The 13407-nt window shown below is 40.9% G+C and overlaps 1 protein-coding gene across 1 annotated transcript; it reads right to left on the reverse strand.

The window, feature by feature from the left end:
- Nucleotides 1-496: 496 nt before the first annotated feature.
- CCT5 (chaperonin containing TCP1 subunit 5) lies at nucleotides 497-13386 on the reverse strand. The gene is made up of 11 exons (XM_048839568.2): nucleotides 13171-13386; nucleotides 9278-9338; nucleotides 9021-9185; nucleotides 8317-8515; nucleotides 6212-6404; nucleotides 5825-5974; nucleotides 5375-5494; nucleotides 4736-4921; nucleotides 3559-3696; nucleotides 1514-1694; nucleotides 497-786 (listed from the first exon to the last, which is right to left on the reverse strand). The coding sequence occupies exons 1-11, from the start codon at nucleotides 13273-13275 to the stop codon at nucleotides 659-661; spliced, it is 1626 nt and encodes a 541-aa protein (XP_048695525.1). The 5' UTR covers nucleotides 13276-13386; the 3' UTR covers nucleotides 497-658.
- Nucleotides 13387-13407: the final 21 nt, after the last annotated feature.

The following is a 13407-nucleotide window of genomic DNA, read 5'->3' on the forward strand; positions in this document are numbered from 1 at the left end:
TGAAACTGAGCCAAAATAAAGATACCAAATAAAGTAGTCCAATTTAAGAGGAAAATGAAAGGAATGGACTTTCTACATGTCTAAAATATAGCTATTAGTAATAAAAAATTCTGCAACAAAACTGAAAATTAGGGAAGATGGGACAGTGTAAAATCAAATTTATCACGTGAACAAAGAATACTGCATTATTCGTTTGCATATTTAATTCCATACAAGACTCCATTTTTAAAGTTTATGTAAATTGACAGAGAATTTCCAGTCTGCTGCACTGAAAAGCTAGAGAATCCAGACCATCGGACAGTCAATGGAAAGAGATTCTGTCTACAGGCAACAGCAGGAGTCTGCTGCAGGGACAACGGATGAAGGGCCATAAATAATTTGAACAATGGAACATCTGAGCTACCTTTCTTGCCACATATCAGTATAAAAGGATGTATTTGCTAGGAAACATGTAAGAACATACAATGATGCCTCAAATAACTCTTGAAGCCACAACTGCTAAATGGTATTTTATTGTCTTCAACAACTAGCAGTTACAGTATCTAAAACAAAAAGAAAAGTTGTCAAGAAATAAATAGCTGAAGATGAACTGTTGAGATCTCACTAATTTTTGTTACTGCAGTGGCTCCATTACATTTTATTCCTTGTTTTTCAGCCTTCATTCTTCAGATTCTCCAGGCCTACGAATATCATCAATCTTTAGAATCATTCTAACCATCTGAGTAGCCAGAGCAATCTGTTGCTTTTTACCAATTAAGGTTTCTATGACATGCTGTTTCTTCATATCTGTCAAAAGAGGGGAAATATTTAGACATCCCCCCCCCAAAATCAAAAATTAAAGACACACTAAAAGAGCCCGTAGAGCGCAAATCACATTTCAGATTTAAAATTCTACCACCATACAATCACACCCTTCTACCAAATCCCAGAATTTTGGTATTATTCCCTTTCAGCTGTTTAGAGATTACAGTGAGGTATCATTACACATACTGAATCTATTTCCTTAAGTTAAGTATCCTCACACCTTCCTGTCAACTGTCTAAATGGGCCATCTTGATTATCACTACAGAAGTTGTTTTCTCCTGCTGATAATAGCTCATCTTAACTAATTAGCCTCTCACAGTTTGTATGGTAACTTCCAACGTGCGTGCGTGCGTCTCTCTTACTATATGTTCCTTTCTATGCATCTGATGAAGTGAGCTGTAGCTCACGAAAGCTTATGCTCAAATAAATTGGTTAGTCTCTAAGGTGCCACAAGTACTCCTTTTCTTTTTTCTAAAAGCAAAGACAGTTCCAAGTCAAATTCTCACCTGAACTCATTCTACTTATGCCAAAATGTTTTGCTCATGTGGTATAAAATTAAGGGTTTTTATTCCAAATTCTTCAAATATGAAGTACTAAGTGACTGCATTTTCCAAAGTCTTTGTAGCATGCACGGTAAGTCTACTATGGCTTTTTACATTTGTTGAGAAATGCCTTCCACAATATTCACAGTGTACCAAGGATTTCTTACCATTTGTTCCTTTGCGCAAACAATCGATCCCAAGAGCAGGATTGTTTTCTTTCACTTGCCTAGCTCGCACTTCAGTCATAGTCTGTATGGGATTCATTCCACTGTTTTCAGAAAGCGCAATGGGAATGACTTCTAGGGCATCAGCAAAAGCCCTCATAGCATACTGTTCCAAAGAGGGGCACTAGAAGAGTACAGGCTTATATTAGACTGTTGGAAAAAACAGGTTACCACACTAAAACAGTGAAAGAATTTATCCATATACAATAGATACAAGTGTTCCTTAAAAACATGGTCCACCCTACCCAACAGGATGTTTATATGTGGTGCCAAAGTACTTATATGCATAATACATCCTACATCAATCTTAAGGACAAATGGCTTGTCTACATGATAAGCCATTTCACTATGTGAATCTACAATGCATCAGCTGGCAGCTCAGTAACTCATCACATAGACCCTGCTACATTAAAAGTCCTGGCATGAAATGGTGGGAGTGACTGCAATTTAATTATCATATTGAAATGAGGGTCTAGGGGTAGGGGATGGAGTCATGTGACACTGAATGCCTCATCTACAACCATAGTCTCCATTCCAGGGGCTGCACATTGTGACCTGGCTAAAGGTTACATCCTTTTAAAGCCAAACCCTAAGATCTGTACTTGAATTCAGACATGACTTTGATATGTTTAAGTTGCCCCATTTCATCTTTCAAAAGACAATTTTAGTATTGCAAAAGGAACATCACTGATAACAGTACATCAGTCTGGAAAGGCCGCTAGCAATCCAATGGAAAATTTCACAGTATCATTTAATCAGTAACCACAAAGTAGTTTACTAAAGCACAACAGCTTTTCTTCTTCTACTTTGCTTTCCTATGCTGAAGCAGCAGCAGTTACTATGTGAAAAACTATGTATAGTTTTTCAGAAACTATACGACACTGTGCATAAGTGAAAGCATGAAATTCCTTAGCATACACTTGTTTTGCAAAAAGAAAAGGAGTACTTGTGGCACCTTAGAGACTAACCAATTTATTTGAGCATGAGCTTTCGTGAGCTACAGCTCACTTCATCGGATGCATACCGTGGAAACTGCAGCAGACTTTATATACACACAGAGAATATGAAACAATACCTCCTCCCACCCCACTGTCCTGCTGGTAATAGCTTATCTAAAGTGATCATCAGGTTGGGCCATTTCCAGCACAAATCCAGGTTTTCTCACCCTCCACCCCCCCACACAAATTCACTCTCCTGCTGGTGATAGCGCATCCAAAGTGACAACTCTTTACACAATGTGCATGATAATCAAGTTGGGCCATTTCCTGCACAAATCCAGGTTCTCACCCCCCCACCCCCATACACACACAAACTCACTCTCCTGCTGGTAGCTTACCAGCAGGAGAGTGAGTTTGTGTGTGTATGGGGGTGTGTGAGAAAACCTGGATTTGTGCTGGAAATGGTCCACCTTGACTATCATGCAGATTGTAGGGAGAGTGGTCACTTTGGATGAGCTATTACCAGCAGGAGAGTGAGTTTGTGTGTGTGGTTTTTGGGAGGGGGGTGAGAGAACCTGGATTTGTGCAGGAAATGGCCCAACTTGATTATCATGCACATTGTGTAAAGAGTTGTCACTTTGGATGCGCTATCACCAGCAGGAGAGTGAATTTGTGTGGGGGGGTGGAGGGTGAGAAAACCTGGATTTGTGCTGGAAATGGCCCAACCTGATGATCACTTTAGATAAGCTATTACCAGCAGGACAGTGGGGTGGGAGGAGGTATTGTTTCATATTCTCTGTGTGTATATAAAGTCTGCTGCAGTTTCCACGGTATGCATCCGATGAAGTGAGCTGTAGCTCACGAAAGCTCATGCTCAAATAAATTGGTTAGTCTCTGAGGTGCCACAAGTACTCCTTTTCTTTTTGCGAATACAGACTAACACGGCTGTTACTCTGAAACTTGTTTTGCAGTTACAGATACTAAAGGCTGATGTTTTCCTTGAGCAGGAGAATGATGAAAAAGGTTGTTTTTTTTTTTTTTTTTTTTTACCTTATCTGCTGTTTCACTAACTGCCAAAGCACAAGAGATCTCGGCAGCACCTCCTCCATACACAATGCGGTTATCACGAACCAGGTTCCGGATTACACACAAGGCATCATGAAGAGATCGTTTTGCTTCTTCGATTATCTTGAATTTTAGAATATAACAAGTTATGTTACAGTATGTAAAGTTAGGAGAGTCCTGAAAATCTTACTTCATCAAGGTTTCCTAATACAAAATCAGAAACTCCACACAGCCAAGTAATATCTGAATAGAAATCTGTTGTTGTAATGACCCAGATTTTTTTAATTCACTGTTTTCATGAAACTTTACATTTTGAAATAATCAACTTTTCAATACTTAGAAATTGCACATGCACATTTTAAAGATTTTTCAACCCTTCACTTGGATGATCAAATTGCGTTTCAAGCCTGGGGTATTTCCAAGATAAAAACAAGGCTTTTTACACTAAAATATTTATGGTTCATACTTCAGAAAGTCCACTTAATAGCTTGATGCATTTTATTTGTTTTTAAAAAGTTAAGCAAACATCAAAAAGTTGTTTTTTTTTAAAAAAAGATTACAAATCTATTTTTAACTCTTTATTTGCACCCTCTCAGTTTTCCCCTTTTTCTTATGCTTTTGGCTCCAAATAGGACTTAAGTACCAGCAGGATAAGAGCAACACACTAGACACCAACCGATTTAATGCAAAGTTTTGAAATTTTGTTTTGCTGTACAGGAGATACCATTCTTATCTAAAGGTCAGGCCAAGACTTACAGATGAAGATTAGATATCTACTGCTATGTGAAAATGAGTAAGAACCTGATCCTCCAAATTATTCAATATCATTTTATTCACATGAGCAGTCCATTAAAAGTAAAAGGGATTAGGCACAAGAGTAAAGTTACTCGTAGAGCATGATAACAAACAATCATCAGTTTTACTCAACACCAAACAAAGTGATTCTTGTGGTACTTTGCACAGCGAGTTGCCACTCTTAACAAGCAATCACTGTTGGCTATCCCAGTCAGGTGGGCTACGGATTTATTCACTCCCTCTAGCCACACTTCAGATAAGACAGTACAACACTGAGGCTTCTTTTGGATGCACCTGCTGATTTTGCAAGCTGATAGAATTAGCAGGAGACATGATCAAACTCTCATTTACATATTGAGCATCTCACCATCTTATTTCCTCCTCTAATGAAGATGGTCACAGCTCTGGAATTCTGACATTGCTCAATGACAAGCATTTTATCCTTTGTTGTTCCAAATGAGATCTCCCTGACAATGCCAGCAAAGCCTAGTTTCTCAGACGTGAGTTCGCAGAAACGAGGAACGATGCGCCCTCCAGTTGCAATGGCAATCAACTACAAGTTAAAAAAACAAAACCAAACCAGTCATTTTGAAAAGAATTTTTTCTCAAGGGTTTTTTATTGTGGGACATGGATGGAAGAAGGCCAGCTTATGGACTAGACTCTGAAATGGACACTTCCCCTCCTTCAGAGTATTTCAGGGAACCAGTTGCTTCTGCAGAGCAAGGAATGACATTTTAAATGTGGAGTCTTAGGTCACCTTTCTGTAACCCATCACACTTTTTTAAGCTCAATTTTAACTCCCATCCTTCAGTTATTATTTGTATTGGGGTAGTGTCTAGAGGATTCAATTGTGGATCATGGCCCCATTCACAGTGGGCCCTTTTCACAAGTGATATTTTACAATCAGTGATTTAGACTCGTATATATTAGTTGTGCTGCTCTCCTCCTGAAAGCCAGAGCTTCTGAAGTGATCATGTGTTAGAAGTCTGAGAAAAGTTTACTTACTTCTATTTCAGGTCCGCCAACCCAACGAACAGCAGGTAGCTCATTCTGAAGCAGTAAGTGATTTGCCTCATCATCAAACCCCCACTGGCAAATAGCTAGGTTTGCACCAGTGTCTTTAATCTGAAAACAATTCCAATATATGTTGCTAAGTTAAAAGCAATACAATGCATTTAATTTGAACCCACAAGTACGAAAATACAGTGGATACAAAGGATGACCCATAAAGACACTAACCATGGAGCTGAATTTCAAAATAGTCTGTTAATTAATTACAGCTATTTTTTTTTGAATAGTTTGTCATTCAGTTGTAACTTTTTAAAAGTATATGTATGCAAACAGGTCTGCTTCTTTTGAGACTACTAGTCAAATCATATATGAAAAGCAAAATATTTCACTCTTATATACACTGGGGAAAAGTCATCAGGGATAAATACGTTTATAAACTCTAACCTGTTTTACCATCTCTTCAAATTTCTCCTTTTCATATTTCTGCAGTGCCTTGTAATCTTCCACGGATGTTACATCAAGCTTGTGCTTGGTTTTAGGCTTAGGTGGCTCAAATGGACAAGTGAGAATTGCAATTTTAGCATCTTTAACTTCCTACATGTTAAAATAAAGTTTAAGATTAATTATTTTGACCTCAAAAATATTTGCACTCTCTCTCCCCCGCCCAACCCCATACTAATAAAGCTATTTTTTCTACGAGCTAGGAAAGAGCAACTTCTATTTTAGAATACATGAGAGGTGTTCAGAGACAGTAGTTAGAGGGGCAAAGAAAAGTTCCTTGATGATTTAATAAAGCCTAACATACAGACACTCCAGAAAAGACTAACTCACTTTAGGCATCTGTGGATGGCTGAAATCTTTATCCACAATCACTCCTTTGACCAACTGGGTATCTTCCAGTCTCCCTCCCACTTTGCCTTGTACTTTGATTAGCTCAAAATCAACATCTTTGCGTTCCATATCAGCCACCGTCAGTACAGCATTGACAGCGATTTCTGCCATTTGTCTGTTGCAACGATTAATTCTAAATTTAAGCAAAATGTAATGAAGTTAGTTAAGATTGTTTAAAGCATCCCCCCAAGAGAACAACTGTCCTAATAGAGAACAAACATTATTTGAGCATTGAATGTTTGTTCATTGTAGGAAGATGGGAGAAGAGGAGAAAAAGGAAGTTAAACTATAAAACAGGAGACAAAGACCTGAATATGTCTGCCTGTGTAGTGGAGACGGACACCTCTTCTTGGATATGTTACCAAGAAGCAGATTTGGGCTCTCACACTTAACTGATTACAAGTGAGTTATAACCAATGAACGACCTATAGGCTGCATGCCAAACAACATGCAAGGTACATCTTGGAAAGGACCTCTTTTAACGTGCTTACATATACTTGGTATACTGGTGCATGCTTATAGACAACTGGTGCTGGACCATATGTAGATTTTTGGTTGCACAGAACAAGTTAAATTCTAGATTAATCTTTAAGATTAAAGCAAAATGGTTTGACTATATCCACTTTAATATGCCCCAAAGACAGGGGAAGGAGAGAGTTGCCTCCAACTACGACACTAATTGAACAGTTTTCTGAGAGACCTGAAATGTTCCTTAGTGTAAGACAAGCAGCAAATGTCACAGAGTTAACTGAAAAAACCAAGTGTTTTTTGAAACTTTGTTTATAGTGCCATTGTTCTACCTGCCCTCCATTAAGAACAAAACAAACAGTAAAAAGAAGAGTACTACTTGTGGCACCTTAGAGACTAACCAATTTATTTGAGCATAAACAAAATAGTGTTAATCAGACTTACAGTTAAGTCAAGCATCACTAGTAGCTTTTCCTTTGTTCCAATAGCGACAGGAAGGAACAAGTGGATTACTTTTGTTTTAAAGTGTCTGGCAGCCCAGCACAAAAAGATAACTCACACCTACTATCTTAAAGGGAACTGAGAAAAACCGTCACTGGTCAATTGATCTGTTGAATACTTGTTGATGCATCATGCTGGGTTACCCTATACTGTGTTTCTTAACTAGTGGGTCATGAACGGCAATGGAGGGGTCATGAACATTTATTAAGTCTAAAGCAAAGGACATCTCGCTCTCCCCTCCCCGTCCCCATTACCTTTCAAGGTTAAATACTCTTTGTCAGCCTCTCAATACACACACAAGTTATATAAGCTTATTATCGTCATCACTGATATAAATTAAATGTAAGGAGGTAGTGGAAAAACTTTGACTTCAAAAAAAGGGGCGGCACACCTGAAAAGGTTGAGAGGCTGTCACCTAAAATGCCTGCACCACTTTGGGCTGGTCTACTGACAAAAGGGGAAAACTATATTATGCCATCAAATCATTATCCCAGCAAATTAAAGAGCCACATTTAATTAATTAACTCATGATGAGTATCAAATTAACTACCTAAATACCATTTTACTACAGCCAAAAAAATAAGAGCAGTGACAGAGCAAATTAATAGAAGTAAAGGTAGCAGATAAGGCTATAATGATATTAGCTATTTGTCACATGTGAAATCCATCTACTGTCATCTTTTCTTTAAGCAAACTATCATCTTTTAAAAGTGGGGGGAAACAACCACACAAATATATAAAGGGCGGTTAGGAAGCGTGGAAGTGGAAAAGAAAGGAATTAGACAGATAGCATAGAGGAATTTCTATTGCAGCTGCTTGTCACATGTCATCAAATCTGTAAAGAGAATGGTTTACTAATGTCTTCTCCTAAACTTGCTGCATCAGGGAGTTACAGAAGAGAAATTAACTGGCAATAAAAATAAAAAGTGACTTTAACTTTAAGGAAAAATTTCATTGACGAATGCAACAAATGTTATATTCCAGCTAAAAAAGTCAAACAACTGTAAAGGATTTTTTCCCCAAAATGCTTTCAAGTATGAAACTACATTAGTTAGGTTTTTCAAGTATAAACTTACACTTTAGAACCTAGAGTTGTCTTTGCAGTCTGGATAAGAGGTTCGCTGTTCTGTGGATCAACTGGAAAGCTGTCGCTGATTTTGTCTAGATTCTCAATGGCAACGCGTGCAGCCTGCTCATAACCATCTGCTATTCGCATAGGGTGAATACCGCGATCTAACAACTGCTCAGCCTGTTCTAATAATGCACCAGCCAGAACTACAAAACAAAATAAAAACAAGGATTTACTTTCCTCCATCGATTTATTAAGTTATTTGATCTTGCAACACGTTCTTAGAACACGGAAAGCGTGTTTAACAGACTTGCCCCTGCAAGTTTACACTAATTTCTAAAATTCATCAACAGCGGTTGACCAATTATAGTGAGGAAACTACCCAATTATTGCTTTTTCTTAAGGAGTGAAGATGGAATTGGAAGAAAATTAAGAGATGTGAAAAAATAAATACATGGATGCATTTAATACAAGGGATAGAGTGTCAATACTGCCTGCAAATTTAGCCTACCCCTTTAAAAACAAAAACAAACCACCCCCTTTCCCCAGACTTCTGATACAGAGCCCGCAATATGGGAGCTGCAAGAGGATTAAAATGCTAGCTACTCTACTAGGTTTGTTTGAGATGCTAATTGTTTATGTAGGGCCAACTCTTTAAATATTTTTTAAATAACCTAATTTCAGAGGTGACAGATTTGAAATGTCTCTTACCAACAACCCCTGTAGTTCCATCCCCAATCTCATCATCCTGCGATTTAGACAACTCTACCATAAGTTTAGCTATTTGATGATCCACATCCATCATACTTAGAATGGTGGCCCCATCATTCGTGACAGTCACCTCACCATCCTTGTCCACCATCATTTTATCAAGACCTAAAACAAGTGTTCAAAAAGTATACAAGTTATAAATAATCAAAGAAACCTTACAAAAAAAAAAGTGTTTAAACTTACATTCTCAAACTTACCATTGGGCCCCAGTGATGTTCTCAGTGTATTTGCCACAGCCTTTGCTGCCATTATATGAGACTATGAAACAAAAATGCAAACATAAATTCAGTCATTATGACACATCCTTAAAAATACAATGCTTTATTAGTAACACTAAGCAAATAAATAGTGAAAAAGAAAGTCCTTTGATTTTAGTTGTTTGCAGATACAGTTGTGTGTCAGAGAAGATTAGGTGTTAGTGTTTTCAGAGCCATCAGTTAGCCAGTAGCAATTCCCATCTCCAATGTTTTCCATCAGTGCAAATATGAAAAAAACTTGCACGGGTAATGAAAAAGGCAAAGTAACTTCTCCCCCCCAAACACCAAAAAAACCCAACAAAAAACAGCATTAAGTGGGGCTGAGATACAAAACAACTGCTACAAATGATTTTGCTCCATTTCAAGCAGAAGTTAAACTAAATAAAAATGTATACTAAAATTATACCTAGATCAGGCAAATTGTGTGTGTTGAGATCGAGGGATGTGATCGTCCCCCTCTATTCGACATTGGTGAGGCCTCATCTGGAGTACTGTGTCCAGTTTTGGGCCCCACACTACAAGGATGTGGATAAACTGGAAAGAGTCCAGAGAATGGCAACAAAAATGATTAGGGGTCTGGAACACATGACTTATGAGGAGAGGCTGAGGGAACTAGGATTGTTTAGTCTGCAGAAGAGAAGAATGAGGGGGGATTTGATAGCTGCTTTCAGCTACTTGAAAGGGGGCTCCAAAGAGGATGGATCTAGACTGTTCTCAGTGGTAGCTGATGACAGAACAAGGAGTAATGGTCTCAAGTTGCAGTGGGGGAGGTTTAGGTTGGATATTAGGAAAAACTTTTTCACTATGAGGGTGGTGAAACACTGGAATGCGTTGCCTAGGGAGGTGGTAGAATCTTCTTCCTTAGAAGTTTTTAAGGTCAGGCTTGACAAAGCCCTGGCTGGGATGATTTAATTGGGGATGGGTTCTGCTTTTGAGCAGGGGGTTGGACTAGATGACCTCCTGAGGTCCCTTCCAACCCTGATATTCTATGATTCTATGATATATAATGACAGACCCCAACTTTACCTTCTGCACACCCACTAGCACGTGCATGCATTAAAGGCATTTGACTAGTGGGCTGGATCTTTGCCTGTGAACTCTAACTCTCTCATACAAAAGGGATGATCTGCGAAGGACTTTCGCCAGATAAAGGATTATTGACATTCAGTCATTCTTTAAAAATCCCTTGGCCTTTCAACATACCATTGCATTACTAGTATATCCAAACTGCTCACATTATCCACTAGGATAAAACAAGAGCATCCCATCTCTGCTGTTGCAAAACACCAAAAATCCTGGGTTTTTAAAATTATACTTTCCTTCTCTTTCAGTGATGCAACAGGTGAATTATTGAAATGCAACACATTTATTATTTGTGTTACCAAAGCACGTAGGAGCCCTAATAATGGACCAGTACCTCATTGTGCTATATACTGTAGAAACAAAAAAATACGGTCCCTATCCAATCATTTATAATCTAAGGACTGGTCTACACTGAAAACTTTACCCGAGAGACATAATTATGCTGACCTAACCCTCAGTGTAGACAATACTAGGTCGATGGAAGAATTCCTCCATTTACCTACCACTTCTCAAGGATGTAGATTAATTACAGCGATGGGACAACCCTTCTCGTCACTGTACACTGTATATGGGATGAAGTGCTACAGAGGCGCCGCTGTAGCATGGCAGCTGTGCCGCTGTAGCATTTTTAGTGTAGATGTACCCTAAGAACGAGACAAGAGCCAACAGATGGATATAGACAAGGGAGTTCATGTAAACAATGAGACGATACATGATCTCGCACACCAGCTGTCCAGTATTTCATAGGCAACATGGTAAAACAAAATTTTAGGTCTTTATAGTCCTGAAGTTTGGGCTATCGGGCATCTGAGTCGCATGCCCCGAAGTGTTGTACTGTAACTGCACCATGTAAACCCTGCTGGCGTGAGCTAAAAGGTACCTAATTCATGTTTCCAGGACTATGTTGATATGAACTGGGTACTTTTTAGTTTACACTACGTAGTTAAGTGCAACACTATAGTGCACGGCCATTCACACCCCCATAATCCACATCTATGTAGACAAGCCCTTAGGAAGTAGGATCAGAAGGATAATGAGGTAGCTTTGAGAACGTTTATGAGGAGTGCTTCCCAAAGGTGAGAGGCAGCATGAGAGAAAGCACAAAGGTGTTTGTTTGAAAAATGCAACAAGTGGGCAATGGAGGCTGAAATCATGGGCTGATTGTAGGAGAATATGGACTGCTCAATAATCAATGACAGATAATAGGTAGCGTGACCATGAAACACCTTGAAAATTAAGACAAGTAGCTTATGTTTGAAGGGATTGAGAAGGGGGAGCCAGTGGAGGAACACAAAGAGAGGACTGACATGGTGAAAGCAACAGGTTAGGAAAATGATTTTTGCAACAGCATTCTGAATGGATGTGAACAGGACATAACTGCATCTGTCAAATCAGAGAAAAGAACGTTGCAGTAATCTAGATGCAAGATGACAAGAGCCTGGACAAGAATTTTAGTTGTGTGGATGGAGTAGATAGGCCATATCTTAGCCATGTTAGCCAGAAAGAATTGGCAAGATTCACACACTGCCTGGATATGAATACAGAGGTCAAAGACAAAGCCCAGTTTAACGGCATAAGTGACAGGCAGGATGGTGGTGTTGTCTACAGTGACTGAAAAAGGAAGGAGCAGGGAGAGCAGATTAGGAGTTATGTTATAGCCATATTCACCTGGAGCTGACAGCTAGATATGCATGAGATGTCAAAGAGAGGGGCCAAGATTTTAGCTTGGGCAGAAGGAGACAGGTTTGCTGCAGGCAGGTAAATGTGTGAGTTGTCAACATACATGTGGTCATTTAATTTGTATTTGTGGATGAAATGGATTAACCAGAGGTAAGTTGTAAAGCGAAAGGAGAAAGGTACAGTGCCCTGTGGTCCCCTCCCCCCAAAAGTTGAAAGTGGGAGGCGGGTTGAAGAGCATTCTCCAAAGGACATGCTGAAGGAGTAGTTAGAGATCAGAGAAAAACCAAGAGAAAACAGAGTCCAGGAAGCCAAAGGAGGAAACATTTCAAGAGAAGGAGGGTGGTTAACTGTATCAAAAGCAGCTGACAGGTCAAAGAGAATGAGGATAACATCCTGGCTGTGAGCTTTGAGATCATTAGAGACTCTGAGTGGGTTCAGTTGAGTGCAAGACAGAGAAACTTGAACTGGAGGAAGCGGGCTGTAAACAACGTGCTCAATGCGGTTATTAGGTGGAAGGGAGACGGGACAATAACCGGGGCGAGGGGTTAAGACAGGAGAGACTAAAGCACGTTTGCACGGGGGGATGGAGGGGGGGGTTCAGCGCGTGAGAGATTTAAGGGAAGACGCAGACTGATGTTAGTTTAGTGACTCCGTGACAACAGGGCCCGGTCATGGCGTTTAACAAGGCACTCGGCGGAAGCCGCCGCCCCGGTCCATCCGCACCAGGAGCCAGCTCCGGCAGCCTGGGGCGCTTCCGCAAAGGCTTCGCTCGGGCCGCGGCCGGGAGCCCCCGATGGGGCAGGCCTAAGAGCTCCGCGCCCGAGCCGGGTCACGGCTCCCCCCGCACCCGCCTGGCCTGGCCCGGCCCGGCCCGGCCCAGCGGGGAGGGCGGGAGAGACACACAAAGGTCCGGCGGCTCCAGACCCTACAGGGGGAAGGGGGATTAGTGACCAACCGGGGGGGGGGAGAAATCGGGGGGGGGGCGCGCTCTGATCCCGAGGTGGGGGAGGGGAAGCACATGGAGCCGGGGCTGGGAACGGGCGGTTCCCCGGTGGCGCATGCGCAGTTACCTTGAGTGCCTCCAGCCCCATGAGGCGGCTCTTGCGATCCTGGTCCTTGAGGATCAGGAAGGGCCGCCCGTACTCATCGAACGCGAGAGTCCCCATCGCAGACATGGTCCTGCCGCCACTGGGGCCGCACGCAGAGAGCCGCTCGGACACCAACCGACCGAGCACGAGCCGCGGCTGCTGCCCGCCACGCCCAATTGCAACGTAACGTGATGGGCGGGAGATTCCGCGCCGCGCATG

This window comes from Caretta caretta, chromosome 2 (genome assembly GCF_965140235.1).
Source record: "Caretta caretta isolate rCarCar2 chromosome 2, rCarCar1.hap1, whole genome shotgun sequence".
NCBI lineage: Eukaryota > Metazoa > Chordata > Testudines > Cheloniidae > Caretta > Caretta caretta.

Bases quoted from the DNA above. Each gene is read 5' to 3' on its own strand.
- CCT5 (XM_048839568.2), bottom strand. From the start codon at position 13,275: ATGTCTGCGATGGGGACTCTCGCGTTCGATGAGTACGGGCGGCCCTTC. The intron at 4,922-5,374 runs GTAAGTAAACTT...TTTAACTTGTAG, and splicing joins TTGGCGGACCTGAAATAGAA to TTGATTGCCATTGCAACTGG. The intron at 787-1,513 runs GTAAGAAATCCT...CTCTTTTGACAG, and splicing joins TTTGCGCAAAGGAACAAATG to ATATGAAGAAACAGCATGTC.